General features: G+C 43.8%; 1 protein-coding gene across 5 annotated transcripts in view; it reads right to left on the reverse strand.

The window, feature by feature from the left end:
* The window catches only part of LOC145407459 (uncharacterized), a 564,352-nt gene that overhangs the window by 11,045 nt on the left and 529,070 nt on the right, over positions 1–24,237 (reverse strand). For all 5 annotated transcript variants that reach the window (XM_080278390.1, XM_080278388.1, XM_080278391.1 and 2 more), the window contains 2 exons: positions 14,298–14,441; positions 8,178–8,767 (listed from right to left, as the gene is read on the reverse strand). In XM_080278390.1, the coding sequence (XP_080134516.1) occupies positions 8,178–8,767; positions 14,298–14,441 (734 nt within the window). The remainder of the gene's footprint in view (positions 1–8,177; positions 8,768–14,297; positions 14,442–24,237) is intronic.

Consider the following 24,237-nt stretch of genomic DNA (forward strand, 5'->3'; position numbering starts at 1 on the left):
ACTTGGTGCGACTAAATACTGAATCGGCACTTTTCACCGGAAAATATTTTAATTTTTTTCGCCACAGTGGCTCATACACACATAATTATCTGAAATCCACTAAAAAAAAGTGTACTTAATATAACTTAATTAAAAAATTAGGTTTCAGAGCTATAATGCACCAATGTTAGCAGGTATTTCCCCTTCAGATCGTCAGCACGTCTTGACAGACTTCTATTTTGCATAAATATTTATTTTGAGTACAAAAAAATGTATCTGCACTGTAAATTGATATTTATACAAAACAAAAGTCTATCAAGGCGAGTTGTTAGGCTAGAGGCAAAACACTTTTGCTAACTAAGAAATTTTTGCTCGGAATCCTGATTTTCTATTAATAATTAAATTAAGCCCAAACTTTTGACTAAATTTCATATAATTAGGTGTGCAAACAAATATGGCGATAAAGATTAAAATATTTTCCAATCAAAACTGCTGATTTTGTCCAAGATCGAGATCACATTCGATGGCTGTATCTTGATCAGTTGATTAGTGGTTGGCCAATGATAGATATTTCCCCTTCAGATCGTCAGGATGCCTTGACAGACCTCTGTTTTGCATAAATATTTATTTTGAGTACAAAAAAATGTATCTACATTGTAAATCGATATTTATTACAAAACAAAAATCCGTCAAGGTAAGTTGTTTGGCTAGAGGCAAAACACTTATGCAAACTTTAAGAAATTTTCACTCTGAATCCTAATTTTCTATTAATAATTAAATTAAGCACAAATTCTTGACTGACTTTCAAATAATTAGGTGTGCAAACCTATATGGTGATTAAAATAAAAATATTTTCCAATTAAAGTTGCCAATTCAATCCAAGATTGCGTGTTTATATTTCCAGTGCTGGGCAGGTGCGCAAACACTTGCGCAAAGCGCAATTGTGCACCTTTGCGCTCCGGTGACATTGTTTGCGCATTGCGCACCGCACGAGACCATGCGCAATTTTGCGCTTGCACACGTGAAAAGGCAGGTGCGAAAGTGCAAACTTAGTTGCGCTTGCACAACTAAATTTGCGCTTGCGCACCTGCCCTGTGGATTGCGCACTGTGCAATCCAAGGGACACGTGGTGGGAGCTTCCCGCATAGCTGGAACAAGGGATGAGGAAGGCTGGGGCGGGTTGCGAGGGTGGGTTGGTGCTTGATGGGGGGAGGAGGGAGGGAAGGGGGTAGTAACATTAATATGCTCAAGATAAAGTATTTTTAATATTTTTACATTATTATTATTAAATAATAATAAATATACATTATTTATTAAGATTAGCATAGGCAATTCCTTACAAAAACCATTAAAACATATTATTTAAATCAAATATCCACAGGCTGTGGATATTTGATTTAAATACTCTGTTTTCATGATTTTTTATTTTTTGTAACGAATTACATATGCTATTGTATATTTATATTGAATTATTAAATAAATTGTCTTGACAAGACAAGAGAGAGAGAGAGAGAGAATAAATACGTTTCATGATTTTTAATTTTTTGTAACAAATTACATATGCTATTGTATATCTATATTGAATTTTTAAATAAATTGTCTTGACAAGACAAGAGAGAGAGATAAAGAGCATTATTCTGAGAGAGAGAGAGAGAGAGAGAGAGAGAGAGAATAAATACGCAGGAATGGCAAAGGAGCGTTACTTTGAGGAGGAGATAAGGCATAAACTTCGTCCCTCTTCTCTCTCTTATTCTCCATTCCTTGCCTCCTCTCTCTCTTATTCTCCATACCCTCCCTCCTCTGTCGGAGAGAGAGAGAGAGAGAGAGAGTTGATGATACAGTAATCGCGTGATCTTTGCCAATGCCTTGGTAAATATAGGCTGTTTTTCCAGGACAATGACCTACTGTACCTCAGTCACCGCGGGTGGTGGGCAGGTTGCTAATTTAGTAAGTTATTTAATTATACCAATATATATTTTACAGTAATTCCCACAAATATATGCAAATGATTTGCGATAGCGCTTTGCGACATTGCACAAGCTAAATATTAGAATGCGCACTTGCGCAAATTACAAATAATAGAAAATAATAATAAAAAATAATAGTAAGTAGCTATGCGGTTTTATTTAAATATCTCAGTATTTTTCAGTAATTCCCAAAAATATATGCAAATGGTTTGCGCTTGCGCTTTGCGACATTGCGCAAGCTAAATATTTGTCAGATTGTGCATTTGCACTTGCGCAAGGTCCTTCTTCGTTTGCGCTGCCCACCACTGTGTATTTCGGTCAGCTGATTAGTGGTTGGCTGACCTTGTGGTGTTCCATTCCTTGTTCATTTTCCTCTTTTTCCTCAACTTTCTGATCTTCTTCTATCATACCCTCCACATTCTCGTCAACAACTGTCTAATCAACCATTCTTAGGGTTGTAGCGAGCAAAATACAGCTATTGTGTCAGTTATTATCATTGTTATTGTGTCAGTGTTATTATTTTATGTACTGTGTGTATTAGTTACATTGGTATCGGTAGCCTACATTCCAGAATGCTCTAGAATGTCGGAATAATTGCTGGACAATATTGGAGAATTCGAACAAAGTATAGTAATAATCCGGGGAATGGTATGAGGGGCCGGACTTTTGCGATTCCTGGACGGGTCTCCCCCCCTTTTAGTCTGGCAAAATCGAGGGTCGAGTGTATCATTAATATCAATGTGGCCTTGACTTAAAAAATGAAAAAGAAACTAAGGAGTCTTCAGTGCCCACGAGTATATTCCCTTGCATACCGACTCCTGCCAGCCCACAGCCACGTTCTTTACCCATAGCTACCTACTGTAAGACAGCAACAAACACTGCGGCCTAGTTAATATGTTCACTGGTTGTTCATCATCATCATCACCATCATAATCTTTATCCTGATCTACATTCCCAGCTATGGATAGGGTGAGGAAGGATAAAAAGAATATAATAAATTTTACTTGGATAAATGTGGTACCAATATTATGGCATAATGTACTATATTATGTATGATTAAGAAAAAAATACAATAAAACATTATTATGTACCAAATTACAATAATTTTTTTTTTTTAAATGTGAAGCTACAGTACGTGGTGAATGTTTTTGGCATATCAAATAGAGCCAGGATTCCGAGGGCTTGAATGGTGAGTGAAAGGAAGCATACCCCATTAGATTTGGCATTTTTGGGCTGTCTGGATATTACTTACTACTACTCACCCTGCCCTGGGGTGAGAAAGGAGGTCTGGATGATGATGAGGATAAAATAGTTCAGTCTGAACACATAGGCTAAATAAAAATTTCAAAGCATGATTTAAGGAAACTGTCAGGAATCTAAAAGGAATAGATGCTTCGTTATCATCAAAAGAAAATTACTCATATGCAGACAAACTAGCTGAAATTAACTTGCTGTCAGAAAAAATCAATCACTAAAAATGCTTCAGTATCATTTGTCCAGGAGTAAACTGCAGCACCAGTTGGGCAGGGCAGTACTCCCGAGGTGGATGGAAAGCTGATGACAGGGAGAGCTGGAGCTCCCGTTTCATCAGCCCTCGGGACTAGTTCCTGACCATCCCCCTTTGCTGAACTTTTTCAGTGTTTCAGTAACACAGACAGTAAGCCAGCATGCTCTCCAATACAAGTTTCTCTGTCAAGACCAATCTACATGCGCAATACAAACTACACTTCCTAAAAAAAAAAAAAAAAAAAAAAAAAAAAAAGCACACAATAACCAGGCCTCAGAGAGGGGGGGACCATAAATGCTCCCATCCGCTCATCTCCCAGTGACGACTCAACGAGATGCCTGGAACCACTGTCTGACTCACACTTTCATTTCTGCAACATTTGTGGCCTTTCCTCTAAGTTTCCGTCAAGCACCACCTCTCCCCCTCTAAACCTCACCTCTTCCTGACAGAGACTCAGCTGTCTGAGGCAACTGACAGCAAACCCTTTTCTGTTTCCTCCTACTTTCTCTATACTCATTTCAAAGTCAAAGGTGGCTGTTGTGTACAGTATATGTACCCAACAACTTATCTTGCTCTCATGTTCCTGAACTTGATTCTTCTGAATTCTCAACTCTCTGGCTTCGGCTTTCCTGTCATTTTCTGACTAAATATATCTGCACTGTTTACTTGATTCTACTGACTGAAAAATTCTTCAACTATCTTACTTCTACGATAGAACACATTCTATCCATTTGTCCTTTCTCTGAAATCTCCATTCTAGGAGATTTCTCTAAAATCTCCATTCAAGGAGATTTCAATGTTCACCACCAGCTTTGGCTTGCCTCTCCTTTCACTGATCCACCTGGTGAACAAGCCTACATCTTTTCTATCCTTAATGACCTTGGGCAGCTTGTACAGCACCCTACCTGTATCCCTGACCGCCTTGAAGAGAGCTCCAACAAACTTGACCTCTTCCTTACAACTAATCCTTCTGCTTACAATCAATCTTTCCTCTCCATTGGGCTCCTCCGATCACAATCTTATTACTTTGACCTGTCCTATTGCTCCAGTACAGCCTGTAGACCCTCCAAAGAAACGCCGACTGTGGCACTTTGGAGCTGCGGACTGAGAGGCCCTCAGACAGTACTTCTTTGATTTTCCCAGGAATGATTATTGCTTCCATGGTCGAGAGCCATCTGAGTGTGCTTTGCCATTACAGAGGTTATTCTCTCAGGCATGGAAGCATACATTCCCCTCTCATATCCTTTGACTAATGCAAGAAAGCCTTGGTTTAATCACGCTTGTTCTAATGCTGTCTGCAACAAGGAGAGGGCCTATATAAGGTACTAGAGCCAACCTACCCCTGAATCAGATCTTGTTTATATTTCTGCCTGGAATCGCGCTATCTGTTCTTCGCTCTGCTAAAAATAACTTCATCAGAACTAAATGCTCTCAACTCTCCAACTCGAATTCTTCCCGCTCCTTCTGGCACCTTGCCAAAAACCTTTCTAACAACTTTACCTCATCATCCTTCCCTCTTCTTTTCTACTCTGATGGCTCTGCAGCTATTTCTTCTACTGATAAAGCTGATATCTTCACTCAGATTTTCTCCTCCAAGTCCACCTTAAATGATTCCAGTGCTGTTCCTCCATCACTTCCTCCCTCTGACTTCCTCATGGCTGACATTAAAATTTCTTCAGTTGATGTATTTCTTGCCATCACTGGCCTTAATACTAACAAGGCATATGGGTCTGATGGAGTCCCTCCTGTTGTTCTCAAGACCTGTGCTTCTGTGGTTACATCCTGCCCAGGTAAACTCTTTCGCCTTTGTCTTTCAACTTGTACTTTTCCTTCTTGCTGGAAGTTTGCTCTCATTCAGCCAGTCCCAAAGAAGGGTGACCATTCCCAACCCTCTAACTATCGTCCAATTGCTTTAACATCCTGTGTCTCGAAAGTTTTCAAGTCAGTTCTTAACAGAAATTTTTTAAAGCTTGGCTTGGAGGAGTGGCTGGTTAGGGTGGTTATGGCCATGTATGTGGGTGCTCACACCCAGGTGAGAGTGAATGGAGATTTGAGTGATGAGTTTTCCGTGAATGTTGGTGTGCATCAGGGGTCAGTCTTGAGTCCCATGTTGTTTATCATGGTACTTGAAGCCCTTTCACGTGACTTTAGAAACGGACTCCCATGGGAGTTGTTGTATGCTGATGATTTGGTGTTGATTGCAGAGAATGAAAGGGAGGCGGAGGAAAAGTTTAGGAAGTGGAGAGATGGTATGGGGCAAAAGGGTTTAAGGGTAAATGCAGATAAAACAAAAGTGATGATATCTAGGGTTGGTGGCAGTACTGTCAAAGACGAGGGAGAGTGGCCATGTGCAGTTTGCCACAAGGGCGTGGGAAGTAATTCCATCTTGTGCGGTGTGTGTGATAAATGGGTGCATAAGAGATGTAGTGGTATCAGAGGTAGACTGCGAGATAATGCTGATTTTATGTGTACGGCGTGCCGGGGTGAGCAGGTGGAGATCGTCAGACGTGAAAGAATTGAACTTGCTGGTGAATCTCTTGAGTGTGTGGAAGAGTTTTGTTATTTAGGAGACATGTTGTGTGCTGGAGGTGGGGCTGGAGCTAGCTCTGTGGCTAGGGTGAGAAGTGGTTGGAAGAAGTTCAGGGAGCTCTTGCCTCTCCTGACATTGAGGGGGCTCTCCCTAAGTGCTAAGGGTTCTTTGTATGCAGCGTGTGTTAGGAGTGTAATGCTGTATGGCAGTGAGACCTGGGCAGTGAAGGAGGAAGACATTCGCCGGCTCAGACGTACAGAAATGACAATGATTAGGTGGATGTGCAGTGCGTCCCTGCGTCCAAGGCCTGGAGGGGCTGGGTTTACAATGGAAGAGTTGAGAGGTAGGATGGGACTGGAGTGTATTGGTGTTGTGATGAGGAGAGGTAGATTGAGGTGGTTTGGACATGTGGAGAGGATGGGGGATGATAGTTGGGTGAGGAAGGTGAGAAGTGTTAATATTGGGGGTGGGGTTATGAGGGGTAGACCGAGAAAGACATGGGATGAGGTCATTAAGTGTGACCTTAGGGTTAAGGGACTGAACAGGGAGGCTGCAATGGATCGTGCAGCATGGAGAGCCGCCATTAGGTGACCAAGGCCGACACATGCAAGCATGTTGGAGCCTTTAAAAACGAAAACGAAAACTTTCCTATCACAACCTTCTTTCTGATTGTCAGTAAGGGTTCCGTCAGGGACGCTCCACTCGTGATCTTCTCGCCTACCTTTCAGACTCCTGGTCATCCTCCTTTTGGGACTTTGGCGAAAGCTTTGCCACTGCACTTGACATCTCAAAGGCTTTCAATTGAGTCTGGAATAAATCTTTAATTTCCAAACTTCCCTCTTATGGTTTCTATCCTTCTATCTGTGCCTTCATCTACAGCTTCCTTTCTGGTCATTCTATAGCTGCTGTTGTAGACAGCCATCGTTCTGCTCCTAGATCTATCAACAGTGGTGTTCCTCAGGGCTCTGTCCTATGACTCTCTTCCTTTTATTCATCAATGACCTAAGCTGTACATCTAACCCTATCCACTCATTCGCTGATTATTCCACCCTTCACCTTTCCACTTGGTTCTCGCAATGTCCATCTCAGCAGTTACTTCAACAAACAAGGGATGAGGCTATGGCACACCTAATGTCTGACTTGGCTCATGTCTCTGACTGGGGTAAAAATAATCTTTTGTTTTTAATGTATCAAAAACTCAGTTTTTACACCTATCAACCCGACACAATCTTCCACAGCAGTACCCACTAATGTTTAATAATATTCAGCTCAATCCTGCATCATCCTTGAACATGCTTGGGGTTTCATTTACTGAGGACTTATCTTCGAAAGATCATATTGCATCTCTTGTAAAATCTGCTTTCAAAGAGTTTGGGCGTGCTAAGCCGACTACGTACTTTCTTTACCCCGGCACAGTTGTTGACTTTATACGTGGGTCTTATTCGCCCCTGTGTAGAGTACGACTCTCATGCGTGGGGAGGATGATACAGCTCATCTCAATAGGGTGGAATTCAAAGGCTTTTCGTCTCATTAACTCTCCTCTTACTGCATCCCTTCAACCTCTGTCTCTTTGCCGCACAGTAGCATCTTTATCTCTTTTCTATCGCTACTTCAATGGTCACTGCTCCTCTGAACTGTCTGCTTGCATCCCTCCACCTCTACGATGGGTGCGTAGCACCCGTCTAGCAACAAACTCTCATCCCTTTTCTGTCCAACTCTATAATGCAAGAGTTAACCATTACTCCCAGTCCTTCATTTATGCAACAGGTCAACTCTGGAACTGTCTTCCTCCATCTGTATTTTCTACGTCCTATGATCTCGTCTTTCAAATGCAGAATGCCCAGGCATCTCAAAATGAACGGGTCTTGAATTTGGCCCTCTTTTGTAATGTTTTTGTTTTTTTTCTTGGAAGGAACAGTTTGTGGGCTCCTGGCCTTTGGTTCTTTCTTTCTTGCATAAAAAAAAAGTGCAGTGCAATGTAAATTGGAAAAGTTAAAATACAAAAAATATAACTTAAATCTCAATCTCTCTCTAGATATATATATCTATTGTATATATTCCTTAAAATGGGAGAAGATAAACAGGAAAAATACAGCTTAAATTAGGACATATAAAAAGGAAAACAGATGTCGGAATATTTAAATAGGATAAAATGCTAGGTAAAAAGACTTAAATTGGGGTAAATGTAACTTACCCTTGACTGGTATGTGGCGGTGTATTATCTACTCCATTATGATTTACACTATGTACATCACTAAGGGATCCCAACAAGTCAACGGACTGTGTGGGGGTTGTGTCCATGGGCACTGGGGAATCACCATTCACATGCGGCTCTTCAACTTTGACTGAAGATATACCACTAATAATGTCATCCACCACTGCATTACTCTCAGACGAGGTAGTAGTAGTGGTAGTCACCTCTACAACACTGCTCTCTTCCTTAACAATAGAAGAGGTCGAGTCCACTACAACAGATGACAATTCACTCTCCTGTTTCTTCTCTACAGGGGCATCACTAACTGGTACCCCCTCAGCCTGGGCATTGGAGACAGGCTTAGATTCTTCTAAAGGTTTGGACTCTTCTACAGCTTTGGATTCCCCTGCAGGTTTGGACTCCTCTGTGTTGGGCTGAGTTACTGCTGGGGTTTGAGTGTCTGGGGTGGACTCGTCAGCCTGAGAGTCAGCGGCAGCCTCCATGGCATTTATCATGGAATCAGTCATGCTTGTGCTCATCATCCCATCACTGATACCCTTGCTCTCATCTGAAGGAGTTTTGGCCTCACTCTGAAATATGAAATAAATAAATAAACAAATAATAATAATAGTAATAATCCCTCCATCCAACCATCACCCAATCCTCCGTTGCCCCGTGAGAAGCATAGGAGCCCAGGGCTAGGGAAGTTGGTCCTGACATTTAAGATGAGAGTGACCAGCTTCACTCATCCCTGAGTGGCATTAGGTGAGCAATAAACCCCAACCACCCCTTGGATATAAACCTTCACCAGCTCAATCCGATTGGAGCGCCATGATTACCCACTAAACCACCAGGTGCCAAAATATGGTTATATGGTTACCACCCAGCATAGTAAATGGTTTCCTGGTGTACAGGAAACCATTGGGTTTGTCACTCAGTGTAGAGTCACCCACAGGCATAAGGAACAGGAAAAAATGAAGGAACGAAAGACAAAAGAGGGAGTGTAAAGTCACCTGTAGGCAGACGGATGAGGAAAGAATGAAGGAAAGAGACAAAAGAGGATGGAAGGAACAAAGGATGGAGAGCAGCACTACCTCGAGTGAGTGGATGGTGAGCTCCCCCACCTACCATTAAATAGTAATAATAACAATAATAATAATAATAATAATAATAATAATAATCCATCCATCCATCACCCAAACCTATGCCATCCCATGAGGAACGTAGGAGCCTGGGGCTAGACAAGTTGGTCTTGACATTTAAGATGAGTGACCGGCCTCGCACATCCCTAAGTGGCATTACGTTAGCAATAGACCCCAACCATCCCTTGGGTATAAACCTACACTGGCTCAATCCAATTGGAGTACCTTAATTACCCACTGAACCACCAGGTGCCATAATATGGTTATATGGTTACCACCCAGCATAGTAAATGGTTTCCTGGAGTCCAGAAAACCATTTGGCTTGCCACTCAGAGTAAAATCATCCATAGGTATAAGGAAGAGGAAAGAGTGAAGGAAAGAAAGACAGTAGAGGGAGTGTAAAGTCACCCGTAATCAGGAGGAAAAGGAAAGAATGAAGGAAAGAAAGACAGATGAGGAAGGAAGGACGGAAGAGAAGAAAGGGTTGAATAATAATAATAATCATTCATTCATTTTCAGTACGAATACGGACTGCGAAAGTACGGCCTATCGATCCTCTTGACTTTTACGAGTTTTAAGCAAGAGATGTCAGAAAAAGAAGTGTGTGGTAATCATAGGGGCATTTGTCTTCTTAGTATAATAGGAAAAGTGTATGGTAGGATACTTATAGACAGAGTTAGAGAAAGAACAGAGAAATTAGTTGGAGAAGAACAGGGAGGCTTTAGGAAGGGAAGAGGTTGTGTAGATCAGATATTCATTCTTAGATCTTTAGTGGAAAAGTTTCTAGAGAAGGGAAAGAAGTTGTATGAGGCTTTCATGGATTTGGAGAAAGCATATGACAGGGTGGATAGACAAGGATTGTGGAAAGTGTTAAGAATATATGGAGTAGATGGGAAGTTGTTGAATGCTGTGAAGAGTATGTACGATGGTGCGAAGGCTGCAGTGCGTGTGGATGGTGAACTAAGTGAATTTTTCTCTTTGAAAGTTGGGTTGAAACAGGGATGTGTCATGTCTCCATGGTTGTTCAATCTGTACATGGATGGGGTAATAAAAGTGGTACAAGGTAGGGTAGTGGATGTTGGAGTGGCCCTGGTGAGAGAGGATAGTGTTTGGAAACTCCCTGTACTGTTGTTTGCAGATGATACTGTGTTGTTAAGTGAAGACGAAGGGGAGCTGCAAGGCTTGGTGGATGAGTTTGAGAGAGTGTGTAAGAAACGGAATCTAAAGGTGAATGTAGGGAAGAGTAAAGTGATGGTCTTTGAGACAGGTGAAGTTAGTGAATGTACAGCGAGGTTGGATGGTGAGGAATTGGAAAATGTGAGTACGTTTAAGTACTTGGGTAGTGTGATGAGTAAGGATGGAGGTTTGGAGGGTGAAGTGCTTGAAAGGGTAAAGCAGGGAAGAAAGGTTGCTGGTTCTTTGAAAGCAGTGATAAGAAACAGGGAAGTGAGCATGGAAGTGAAAAAGTTACTACATGACAGTACTGTGATACCAACTCTAACGTACGGAAGTGAAGCTTGGACATTGTTGGAAGGACACAAGTCAAGAGTGAGAGCAGTGGAAATGAGTTATTTAAGAGGAGCCTGTGGAGTCACATGGAGAGACAGGCTGACGAATGAGGATATAAAGGAGCGTTGTGGTGTGGATGTGGATGTGATAGGAAGCGTTATGAGGAACACACTGAGGTGGTTTGGCCATGTGGAGAGGATGGAGGGTGAAAGACTGACGAAGAGAGTGTATGTGAGTGAGGTGGAGGGGGGAAGAGGGAGGGGGAGGCCTAGGATGAGATGGAGGGATGGGGTGGAGAGGTATATGAGAGAGGGAGGTGTGAGTTGGGAGCAGGGAAGTGAAATGGCGGGGGACAGGGCGACTTGGAGGCGATTTGTTTGTGGCCACCCCAAACGGGATTGAGGCGTCTGGCAATAGATAGATTGATAGATAGATTCAATCATCATACAAAGCAGTGCTACCCCACGAGAAGCATAGGAGCCAGGGGCTAGGTAAATTGGTCCTGACATTTAAGATGAGAGTGACCAGCCTCACTCATCCGGGTGGCATTACGTGAGCAATAAACCCCTTTCACCTCCTGGATATAAACGAGCACCGATTCAAACCGACTGGAACACCTTAATTGCCCACTAAACCACCAGGTGCCATAACTTGGTTATGTGGTTAATGGTTTCCTGGTGTACAGGATAGCATTTGGCACGTCACTCAGTGCAGAGTCACCCGCAGACAGAAGGAAGAGGAAAGAATGAAAGAAAGAAGCGCACACAAGGAAGGATAGAAAGAAGGATGAGAGGAAATGGCAGGCAACTGAGAGCAGCACTACATCAAGTGAGTGGATATAGTAATAATAATAAAACAGTACAGTAATTGCTATCATCATCAACCTGACCCTTTTTCCCACCTAATGATGAAGTTAGGTAAAATCCAGAACCCAAGGAATGAGAGAGTTACAAAAGAGGAAGAATTACCTACAGCAAACCTTGTGCAATAAGCCAGACTCTCATATCTTTAATTTCTTCACTGGAAATCAGGTATAATTGTTCCTTTATACAAAGGAAAAGGAAAGAGAGAAGTATGTGGTAACCATAGGGGTATTTGCCTACTTAGTGTGACTGGTAAAATATATGGTAGAATACTCATTGATAGGGTTAGGCATATGACAGAGGAGCTAGTTGGAGAAGAACAAGGGGGATTTAGGAAGGGTAAAGGGTGTGTAGATCAGATATTTGTTCTAAGATGTTTAGTGGAGAAGTATCTAGAGAAGGGAAGGAAAGTGTATGCTGCCTTCATGGACTTGGAGAAAGCTTATGACAGAATAGATAGGAAAGGTATGTGGAAGGTATTAAGAATATATGGAGTGGAAGGGAAATTGTTGAGTGCTGTGAAGAGTATGTACGAGGGAGCTAGGGTTACGGTGCGAGTGGATGGTGAGCTGAGTGAGTTCTTTGATCTCAATGTGGGACTGAAACAGGGTTGTGTGATGTCTCCATGGCCGTCTGATATAAACATGGATGGGGTTGTAAAGGAGGTGCAGGGTAGGGCAGTGGATGTAGGGGTGGCTCTAATGAATGAGGGTGAGATTTGGAAGCTTCTGGTGTTGCTGTTTGCTGATGATACAGTACTGTTGAGTGAAGATGAATGGGAGTTGCAAGGTTTGGTGAATGAATTTGGGACAGTGTGTAGGAGGAGGAAGCTGAAAGTTAATGTAAACAAAAGTAAAGTTATGGTGTTTGAGAGGAATGAAGTCACAGAGTGTGCAGTGAGGTTGGACGGTGAGGATATGGAGAATGTGAGTGCACTCAAGTACTTGGGTAGTGTAATGAGTAAGGATGGAACTTTGGGGGATGAAGTGCGTGAAAGGGTACAGCAGGGAAGGAAGGTCGTTCGTACACTGAAAGCAGTGATAAGAAATAGGGAGGTGAGTATGGAAGTTAAGAAGTCACTGCATGATAGTATTGTGATCCCTACCCTGACGTATGGAAGCGAGGCATGGACTTTGCAAGAGGGGAACAAGTCAAGAGTGAGAGCAGTGGAAATGAGTTACTTGAGAGGAGCATGTGGAGTGACGTGGAGGGACAGGTTGACGAATGAAGAAGTGAAGGAACGCTGTGGGGTGGATGTGGATGTGGTTGAGAAGATTAGGAGAAATACACTGAGGTGGTTTGGACATGTGAAGAGAATGGAGAATGAAAGACTGACTAAGAGGGTGTATGTAGGTGAGGTGGAGGGAGGGAGAGGGAGCTGTAGACCGAGGATGAGGTGGAGGGATGGAGTTGAGAGGTATATGAGGGAGGGGGGGGTGAGTTGGGGGGAGGGTAGTCAAATGGTGGGTGACAGAGCGACTTGGAGGCGTTTTGTCTGCGGCCACCCTTTGCGGGATTAGGGCGTCGGGCTATAGATAGATAGATAGATAGACTAATTTATTTCACAGATAATATTAAATTTTCTCTGAAATCATCAGTAACAATCTAAATGCTGAATACTTCTGTTGTAGCTGACAGGATGAAAATTACATCCATCCATCCATAATCCAATCCTACTTTGCCCCACGAGGAGCGCGGGAGCCCAGGGCTAGGTAAGTTGGTCCCGACATTTAAGATGAAAGTGACCAGCCTCACTCTTCCCTGAGTGGCATTACATGAGCAATCAACCCCAACCATCCCTTGGATATAAACCTTCACCAGCTCAATCCGATTGGACTGCAATAATTACCCACTAAACCACCAGGCGCCAAAATTTGGTTATATGGTTACCACCCAGGGTAGTAAATGGTTTCCTGGTGTACAGGAAACCATTTGGCTTGTCACTCAGTGTACAGTCACCCAGAGGCAGAAGGAAGGGGAAAGAGATAAGGAAAGAAAGATAGAAGAGGGAGTGTAAAGTTACCCGTAGACAGAAGGACAAGGAAAGAATGAAGGAAAGGAAGAGAGAAGAGGATGGTAGGAAAGAAGGATGGAGGAGAGGAAAGGGCAGTCACTTGACAGCAGCACTACATCGAGTGAGTGGATGGTGAGTGCCCCCACCTACCACAATGACAATTCTGGAGAAGTTCTGTAACAAAATGATATTGTACAGTATATATCCCACCTTATTTCTGAAAGAAATTGAAATAAACACATGAAAATATACTTAAGTGGACAAGGAAGAGAACATTTTTCAAGGAACATGCCCTTTATGTGAAAGGACAGCAAAACATCAGGTACAAAATATATGAAAAGGTAGTGAAAAGTTAACCAGTAAAAATGACATATATAAACTGTATAATATTTACAAAAACCTAGAGCAAAACGTACAAATAAGTAACTATACCCCAATTCTAAAATATCATTACAGTACAAGGAGGGGGAAAAAAAAAAAAATTACTGGTCTGACCACTACCTACATGTCTACATGTGACTTGCTGCATTTCATTTGGGTGACAACCAAATTATTTTGCTGAGCTGAGAGTAAATAAGGCACTGCTCCTGACCTTAGTTGGTGTGTTGGTGCCACCCTTGCCACGAGTCCTGGCCATAATGGCAGCCACGCGGCTTTTACGAGCCTGCCGCTCCTCTTCCTCCTTCTTCAGACGCTCTTCAGCCTCTGCACGCTTCTGCTGTTCTATGCGCTCAGCCTGTGGGTTAGGTAAATGAACAAAAAAATTAAATACAGCAGCAAATTTCCACACGCTTGACATGGATGGGTACTGATTAATGTGTGTCAAGTATAATGTTATCTATTATGAAACTTTATCCAACGAGCTAAAAGCACAAAAAATGTGCTCCTGATCTTCTAAAGATGCTTAGTAACTCCATCCATCCATCCATCATCTAAACCTGTGCTGCCCCATGAGTAGTGTAGGAGCCTGGGGCTAGGCAAGTTGGTCCTGACATTTAAAATGAGAGTGACCAGGCTCACTCATCCTTGAGCGGCATTACAGGAGCAATAAACCCCAACTACCCCTTGGATATAAACCTGCACCAGCACACTCCAGTTACAGCACCTTAATTATCCACTAAACCACCAGGTGTCATAATCTGGTTATATGGTTAACACCCAGCATAGTAAATGGTTTCCTGGTGTGCAGGAAACCATTTGGCTTGTCACTCAGTGTAGAGTCACCTGTAGACAGAAGGAAGAGCTTAATGCTGAAATAAAGTTTGTGGAAAAAAAAAAAAGGGGGGGGAGAGAGAGAGAGAGACCTGACTGATTACAGTTATCCCTCATTTTTTACAGGTGTTAGGGAACAGACACATCTGAGAACAGTGAATTTCTGTGAATAATGAAACCCCTCAAAAGAGTCCCCACAGCCAAAATTCAACTACAGTATACATATATACTGTATATACAGTAATCCCTCCAATATCCGACGTAATAGGGCCATAGGCAGGTCCGGATAGTGGTCCTGTCTGGATATTGGGCCCCAGCTTATGGACTTGTACTTATGGACCCTAACTCAGAGAAACACCTATACAACTCCCTCTGGACATGCATAGCACCTATTTAAGACCCAAATCACACCAATAAGGCATATAAATGACTGAAATAAATGCAAAAGAACCATAAAATGAGGGTTTAGAGGTAGGTTCATACAATATTAACCCTTTAACCGCGGGTGTCATTCCAGAATGACGTTGCAAAAACTGGACCAAACCGCGGGTGTCATTCTCGAATGTTTGTGAATATTTTGAATACCCCGCGTTTTTTCCGTGCGCCAATTGTTTCAAGGGAGAGTAGCTATTAAGTTCTTTCACTCCAGCCGACCCCCACCTCCCTCTTCCCCCCCCTGGGGCCCCACCTCCCACCCCCTGGGCCCCCCACCCCACCCCTGACCAAGCACGCATCAGTATCTGTCCAGCTGTGTGAGTGACAACACATGCTGATGTGGCAGTGAAGTGCAGGCAATTACAGTGCCTTTTACCTGTCTCAGTGAACACAGAGTGGGTGTTTATCGTATGTGCAGTGTTCATATATGTTTACAGTATTATTATCAGAATGTGATTGGCATTTGGTAATGGTGTGTGAGCGAAAAATAGTGATTACAACACCGCTGATGTGGCAGTGAAGTGCAGGCAATTACAGTGCCTTTTACCTGCCTCAGTGAACACAGAGTAGGTGTTTATCGTATGTGCAGTGTTCATATATGTTTATAGTATTATTATCAGAATGAGGTTGGCATTTGGTAATGGTGTGTGAGCGAAAAATAGTGATTACAACACCGCTGATGTGGCAGTGAAGTGCGGGTAATTACAGTGCCTTTTACCTGCCTCAGTGAACACAGAGTGGGTGTTTATCGTATGTGCAGTGTTCATATATGTTTATAGTATTATTATCAGAATGAGGTTGGCATTTGGTAATGGTGTATGAGCGAAGGTAATGGTGTGTGAGCGAAAAATAGTGATTTTACACCCCTCACTTCTAACGGCACTGCCCGTCCTGTGAAAGTCAACAAAGTCATGAAACCTACATCAATGGAAAGCTGAAGGTTAGTACTTTCTAATGGTACCTTATTTTTTTCTCTAGCTTTATTCTGTGCAGAGTTATTAAGGTTTAAAGGTTTGTTTACATTTGGCTGAAACCCCCACGGGAGAGGACAGTCAGACCAAAACAATACCCGCGGTTAAAGGGTTAAACATTCTGCTTACTGGCTCCTGAACTGGTATTTATGGACCCAAACCTAGCCTAACTCAGAAAAACACCTTCCTACTGCCTTTGCATAGCTCCTAACACCCTATTCACACCAATAAAGGACATTAAAGAGTGAAATGAGGTGTTTGAGGTAAGTATAGTATGGAAAAAAGTATAGTATGCAAAAAAGTACCGTACAGTATGAAACATTCTGCCTACTTACAGCAAGTCCATGGCCATCTCGATGAATAACCACCTCCTCTCGGACTCTGACAGTAAGAAGGATTTCCTGAAGCACTTCCAGTACACTGTTCATGAAGTCTTGCACTGAACTTAGTCAATCACACTCAGAAGTCCGTTCTCTTCACAGTGCGCACTCTTGTCTAACTTATGCTCCATTGTAACGTACTAAGTGTTGCACTCTGCACTTTAACTTTTCCCACTCTTCTAACCATTTTCTAAAGCAAAAACAAACAAGTCTATTTACATTAAATTTTGTTCCAAATTTGTCTTTTCACTCACAACTGTAAATCCTTAATACAACACTGTTTTTTTCACTGCAAAACACTGTAAATTCCCTTGTGGTCTAGTGAAGAAGTTCTTGCTGTTTAATCACTGTCAGAGTCCGAGAGTATCACTGGCAGGTGACCTAGATCACTTGGTCGTGGTGATGGCGTACCCACTGCACACGACTCTGAAGATAGACGCAAACTCACGTTGAGCGGTGACTCCACCGTGGCTGATGTGCTGGGCTGTAGCTCGGAGCATGAGGGCCTGTCTTGGGGAGGCAACGGAGTGGAGCCAGGGCTGGGCACAGCAGGGGTCACGGGCCTGAAAAAACTGTCAATCATTGATTGACGCAAGGACCGACGATTCTGACGATTGATGATGCGCTGCCTGAAAGCACGCACTTCCTCCACAAGTCCCAAGGGCCCCATCTCCCTGTCCCAGTCCGGGTGTTCCAGGTAGTCGAGAACGAACTCTAGGTGTTCCCGGAGTGCGCTCAGCTTGGGGATGGCTGGAGTAGTGTCATGCTGAGAGGAGTCCGCATCATCATTGCCTTCCTCGTCAGAATCTTCAAGCTGGGTACTGACACCTGCAACTGAAGACGCGATCTCGATATCAGACAATGTCTGATACCCAGGATCGCCCTCGTCATCATCCAACCACTCACGCACATCGTCCACATCAACATCGTCGCCGTGCGTACGAAGCCGTGCATGGAAGTCATCCACGTCAAACCCTAGAAAATCGTACTCCACATCCGTTCCGAGAAGCAGACAAGACCAACCATTTTCTAGAGTCTTGACAGGGACTTCCTTCCATGCACTGGCCCAGTTGTAGATTGCAGACTTGATGTTGTAGCGGCGAAGGTTTTCCAAAGTCCGCTGGCCTCGCATGTCCCGTCCCTCCCTGCACTCGTCCTCGTCCTTGAGAACAACCATCACCTTGTCCAGGAACTTCCGTATAGGCGCTTTGTTGCCACGATCACTCCTTGGTCCATTGGTTGGATGACAGCAGTCGTATTAGGTGGCAGAAACATGCACCTAATCCGGCCATTCTCAGCCACCAAGTCCTTGTTGCACGGGTGGGCAGGTGCATTGTCGAGGAGAAGGAGGGCCCTTACCTGGTCGCGCGGGATTCCCTGTGTCTTCGTCTGGTAATTGATGACCTCCTTGACGAAGTGGCGGTGGAACCAGTCTTTGAAGATCTGGTAGCGGATTCTGAAAGGTGTCTGGGCTACGAGAAAATCTACGAGAACTTTTGCGATGTGCGTACGAGGTTTTGATAAGTGGTATTCTGGAGAGTGTTGTATGACAGTCTTAAGACCAACACCAGGTTGCGCCAGCGCAAGTGTTGGCCAATCAAGGAGCGGGAGGTTTCGCTATTAAAACCTGAGTAACCAATCACAGTATACCAGTATACAGTGGTAGCAGACGATGTTTCCACACCGTCAGTCATAATTTCCACGACGGTATTGAAGCAGTGGAGGACCACCAAAATATTATGTACAGAAGGGCAGTGAACTTCTCAGAGGAAGAAATAAGTGTGCTGATTCATAATTTTTTCGACATTGTGTCATGTTGGCTATAACCATATTTTAGATGAGTTTCTTCTTTACACTGGCTTGTTTAATCGAATTTTTGTGAACATTATATCATTAGGCTGCAATTTGTTTGCAGTAAAGGCAATATTGGCCGACAATGCTAGTTTTACCACTTATGTTGAAGTAGTACTTGCTCCGTTATAGTATTCTGGCATCGTCTACGATGATCTGCTGCCACTTGTACTTATTATTTTTTGAAAAATCGCAACAGTTGTATGCACTTAAGGATTAATTGATGCATGATTTAATTCTAAGGATTTGGGGGATGTTTGAGCTACAACATTTGTAAAAATAGGAAAGCTATAAGGCTTACGATGTACTTAGGGCTGCTCCTCACATGGCGCAACTCTACGATGAGGACTGACAACGCCGCATAGGGTTTGCGCTCGTTTTCTAGGGCTCCAGAATATGCACTTAAATGAAAAGTTGCTCTTACGCCCAAAGATGGTGGATATGCGAGGATTTTTGAGCTTTCAGAATCCGCCCCCTGGGCTGTAAACCATGCCTTCAAAGAATGGTACCAGACGACAGGAAGGACATCCATCACCCCACGAAGACACCGAGGCTGCTTTGCAAGGCCAACAATAACGAGCTTAAGCTGGTGCATGCCGTTAGCATTGGCAAAACACAAAGCAGATATCCGTTGCTTGAAGAGCTTGCGGCCAGGTACACGCTTCTCCGTCTCCTCAGCTAGTGTTCGTTGGCAAAGAGCGATAGAATAAACCAGTTTCGTCCGCATTGTAGACTTGACTGAGAGTGAGGCCCTCCCTGTCGATCAAGCCCTTCACATTGTGCCGAAACTCGTCAACTCCATCCTCGTTAGCGTCCAAAGCTTCACCATGAGCTTTACGGTTGGTAAGGCCATGCCGTAACTTGAACGTGAAGAGCCAACCCTCGGATGCCTTGAAGTCTAGGGCGTCGTGAAGCCTGGCGAACTTCTCAGCAGCAGCCTTCAGCTCCGTACCTCGTACCACCACACCAGCAGCACGTTGCTGTCGATACCAAATCAACGTGGAGTGGTCAATTTCAGCAAATTTGGGAGCAAACATCACCTTCCTCTCCACGTTGCATTTGCTTCTTGACGAGAAGTCAGCCGTGTACTGCATTGGAGAGAGCTCCAACATACTTGACCTCTTCCTCACAACTAATCCTTCTGCTTACTCTGTTAATCTTTTCTCTCCGTTGGGCTCCTCCGATCACAACCTTATTACCTTAACCTGTCCTATCACTCCGGTACGGCCTGTGGACCCTCCAGGGAAACGTCGTCTGTGGCATTTTGGAGCCGCAGACTGGGAGGCCCTCAGGCAGTACTTCTTTGATTTTCCCAGGAATGATTATTGCTTCCATGGCCGTGAGCCATCTGAGTGTGCTTTGCGCATCACGGAGGTTATTCTCTCGGGCATGGAAGCATACATTCCTTTCTCATATCCTTTGACTAACGCAAGAAAGCCTTGGTTTAATCACGCTTGTTCTAATGCTGTCCGCAACAAGGAGAGGGCCTACAAAAGGTACCGGAGCCAACCCACCCCTGAATCACATCATCTTTACGTTTCTGCCCGGAATCGTGCTAAGTCTGTTCTTCGCTCTACTAAAAATAATTTCATCCATACTAAATGCTCTCAACTCTCCAACTCGAATTCTTCCCGCTCCTTCTGGCATCTTGCCAAAAATCTTTCTAACAACTTTACCTCATCATCCTTCCCTCCTCTTTTCTACTCTGATGGTTCTGTAGCTATTTCTTCTACTGATAAAGCAGATCTCTTCGTACAGACTTTCTCCTCCAATTCTACCTTAGACGATTCCGGTGCTGTTCCTGCATCACTTCCCCCCTCTGACTTCCTCATGGCTGACATTAAAATTTCTTCAGTTGATGTATTTTCTGCCATCACTGGCCTCAGTACTAACAAGACAGATGGGCCTGATGGGGTCCCTCCTGTTGTTCTCAAGAACTGTGCTTCTGTGCTTACACCCTGCCTAGGCAAACTCTTTCGTCTTTGTCTGTCAACTTGTACCCTTCCTTCTTGCTGGAAGTTTGCTCTCATTCAGCCAGTCCCAAAGAAGGGTGACCACTCGCAACCCTCCAACTATCGTCCAATTGCTTTAACGTCTTGTATTTCAAAAGTTTTCGAGTCAATTCTTAATAGAAAAATTTTAAGGCATCTTTCCGATCGTCAGTATGGGTTCCGTCAGGGACGCTCCACTGGCAATCTTCTCACCTACCTTTCAGACTCCTGGTCATCCTCCTTTCGGGACTTTGGCGAAAGCTTTGCCATTGCACTTGACATCTCAAAGGCTTTTGATCGAGTCTGGCATAAATCTTTAATTTCCAAACTGCCCTCCTATGGTTTCTATCCTTCTATCTGTGCCTTCATCGCTAGCTTCCTTTCTGGTCGTTCTATAACCGCTGTTGTAGACGGCCATCGTTCTTCTCCTAGATCTATCAACAGTGGTGTTCCTCAGGGCACTGTCCTATCACCAACTCTCTTCCTTTTATTCATCAATGATCTTCTAAGCTGTACATCTAACCCTATCCACTCATATGCTGATGACTCCACCCTTCACCTTTCCATTCGGTTCCCGCAACGCCCATCTCAACAGTTACTTCAACAAACAAGGGATAAGGCTATGGCACACCTAATGTCTGACTTGGCTCGTATCTCTGACTGGGGTAAAAATAATATGATTGTCTTTAATGCATCTAAGACTCAGTTCTTACACCTATCAACCCGACAAAATCTTCCACAGGTATACCCACTAATGTTTAATAATATTCAGCTTAATCCTGCATCATCCTTGAACATGCTTGGGGTTTCATTTACTCGGGACTTATCTTGGAAAGATCATATTACATCTCTTGTAAAATCTGCTTCCAAGAGATTGGGTGTGCTAAGTGGACTCCGCTCTTTCTTTACCCCTGCGCAATTGTTGACTCTATACAGGGGTTTTATCCGCCCCTGTGTGGAGTACAATTCTCATGTGTGGGGAGGCGGACTCCGCTCTTTCTTTACCCCTGCGCAATTGTTGACTCTATACAGGGGTTTTATCCGCCCCTGTGTGGAGTACAATTCTCATGTGTGGGGAGGCTCCCCACATACAGCTCTTCTCAATAGGGTGGAGTCAAAGGCTTTTCATCTCATTAACTCTCCTCCTCTTACTGACTCCCTTCAACCTCTGTCTCTTCGCCGCACTGTTGCGTCTTTATCTCTTTTCTATCGCTACCTTAATGGTCACTGCTCCTCTGAACTGTCTGCTTGCATTCCTCCACCTCTACGACGGGCGCATAGCACCCGTCTGGCAGCAAACTCTCATCCTTTTTCTGTCCAACTCTCTAATGCAAGAGTTAACCGTTACTCCCAGTCTTTCATTTATGCAACAGGTCAGCTCTGGAACTGTCTCCCTCTGTCTGTATTTCCTGCTGCCTATGATCTCCAGTCTTTCAAACGCAGTGTGTCCAGGCATCTCAAAATGATCGGATCTTGAATTTGGCTCTATATTGTATTTTGTTTTTCTCTTGGAGGGAACTGTTACTGCGGGCTCATGGCCTTTGGTTCCTTCTTCCTCGCATATATATATATATAAAAAAAAAAAAAAAAAAAAAAAAAAAAAAAAAAAAAAAAAGAGTTTGTCTTGGGATCTCTTGATATCGAACAAAGTAGATAGGGCCAGGTTGAACTAGCGGAGGATGCGGGAAGAAGACCACCCCTCATCTACTTTCTCCAATATCTCCCATTTCTTCTCCAGAGTCAACACCACTCTCTTCCTCTTCTCAGGCGGCGGGGCCATCATCACACACACTAATAAGAGGCCCGAGAGCAGCAGCAGGAGTGCCTGCAGCAGGTAAGGAACCACCACAAAAGAGAGCACATGGGCAACCATGACGACGAGCGTGCACTCGCGGCGAGAGACAGGCGGAAAGTGGGGAGGCTGCAGCGGCGCTCTATCAGACTTCAGAGGAATGACACGCCACAACAAAGCTGTCCCGTGCTGCGCGCGGCAAATTCAAATTACGGGCAGGAAAAATTCGTCCCCCCCCACCCCCCGGACCATTTTGGGAATATTGGATCCCAGGACGATTATGTCCGGTTAGTGGGGATGTTCGGATATTGGGCGTCCGGATATTAGAGGGATTACTGTATATACACTCCCCCAGTATCCCTGCTTGTTGTAAAAAGCGACTAAAAGGGTTGGCGGAGGGTTAGTGCCCCTCCCCGGAAAACAACTAACTAAAAAAACAAACAAGAAGCCTCAGACAAGGACTGACCAAACGATGACGACCCAGGACCGGACAAAGGACTTGGTAATTGGTACTTGGAATGTAAGAGGAGCGAATGATGAGGTGAAAGAGAGAGAGATTGTCCAGGTGCTTGAGGGTGCGAAAGTGGATGTATGTGGAATAACTGAAACAAAATGGAGAGGAGAAAGTGTGAGAGAATGGGAGTATGGATGGGGTACATGTGCAGGAGTAGGTGAGAATGAGAGGGCAAAGGAAGGAGTATGTATAGTTGTGAGTAAAAGATGGAAGAGAAGCATAAGACAGTATGGATCAGTTGGGTCAAGGATTGTGTGGGTAAAGCTGAAAATTGGAATACAACTGTGGGCGATTGTGTGTGTGTATGCGCCAACGCAAGATCATGCTAGAAGAGTGAGAGAAGAGTTCTGGACAAATGTGGAAGTGTGCATGGAAAAGTTTGGAAGGAATGAGAGAGTTTTTGATTGGTGATATGAATGGTAAAGTTGGGAATGTGAAGGTGGATGGAATAGTTGGTGAGTGGGGTGTGCCTGCTGAGATAGATGAGAATGGGAGTGCGTTAGTGGACATTTGTGCTGGGAGGGGGTTGGTGATAGCCAATACCCTCTTCAGGCATAAAATGATCCACAGGTATACATGGCGAGTGATGAGAAGGGTGGGTGGTGAACTGAATGAAAGGAAGGCAATGATTGTTTATCTGTGTGTGGATGAAAGGATGCGAAGATGTGTAATGGATGCAATAGTTTATAGAGGTTGGGGGAGTGGACTTTCTGACCACTACTTGGTGGTGGCCAGAATCAAGGTCCAATTAGAATGGAGAAATAGAAGAAGGGAAAGACGAGAGGAAGGAGTAGTTGCAAGGAGAGTGGAAAGGTTACAAGAGGATGAGAAAAAGGCAGAGTATAAGAGAGAAGTGGAGGAACGATTGGGCAAATATGAATTGGAGCAGGTGGGAGATGTGGAAGGTGTGTGTAGAATATTTACACAAGAAATATGTGCAGCATGTGATGTGGTGTGTGGAAGGAAGAGAAGATGGAGGGGGGTGCAAGGAACAGCATGGTGGAATGAAGAGGTGAAACAGGCTGTGGCACAAAAGAAGAACGCATACAATGAATGGATGAGAAATAGGGGCGTGGAAGAAGTCGAGAGGCGGAAGAGAGAGTTATATGTAGAAAGAAAGAGAGAGGTGAAAAGATTAGTAAGAGAGAGTAAGAAGAGAGTGGATGAGAAATTTGGAAGGAATTTGAGTGTAAAGTGGAGGGACTGTAAGAAAATTTTCTGGAAAGAGGTGAAAAGAGTAAGACAGAGTGGAAGTAAAGTTAGCAGGAGAGTGAAAGATAAAAATGGTAGATTACTAGTGGAGAAGGGAGAAAAAGTGAGCAGATGGAGAGAACACTTTAAGGAATTGTTGAACATAGAGGATGGAGGTAATGCAAGTATAAGTGG

This window comes from Coenobita brevimanus, chromosome 73 (genome assembly GCF_032717465.1).
Source record: "Coenobita brevimanus isolate Jiangsu-jjx chromosome 73, ASM3271746v2, whole genome shotgun sequence".
NCBI classification, from domain to species: Eukaryota; Metazoa; Arthropoda; class Malacostraca; order Decapoda; family Coenobitidae; genus Coenobita; species Coenobita brevimanus.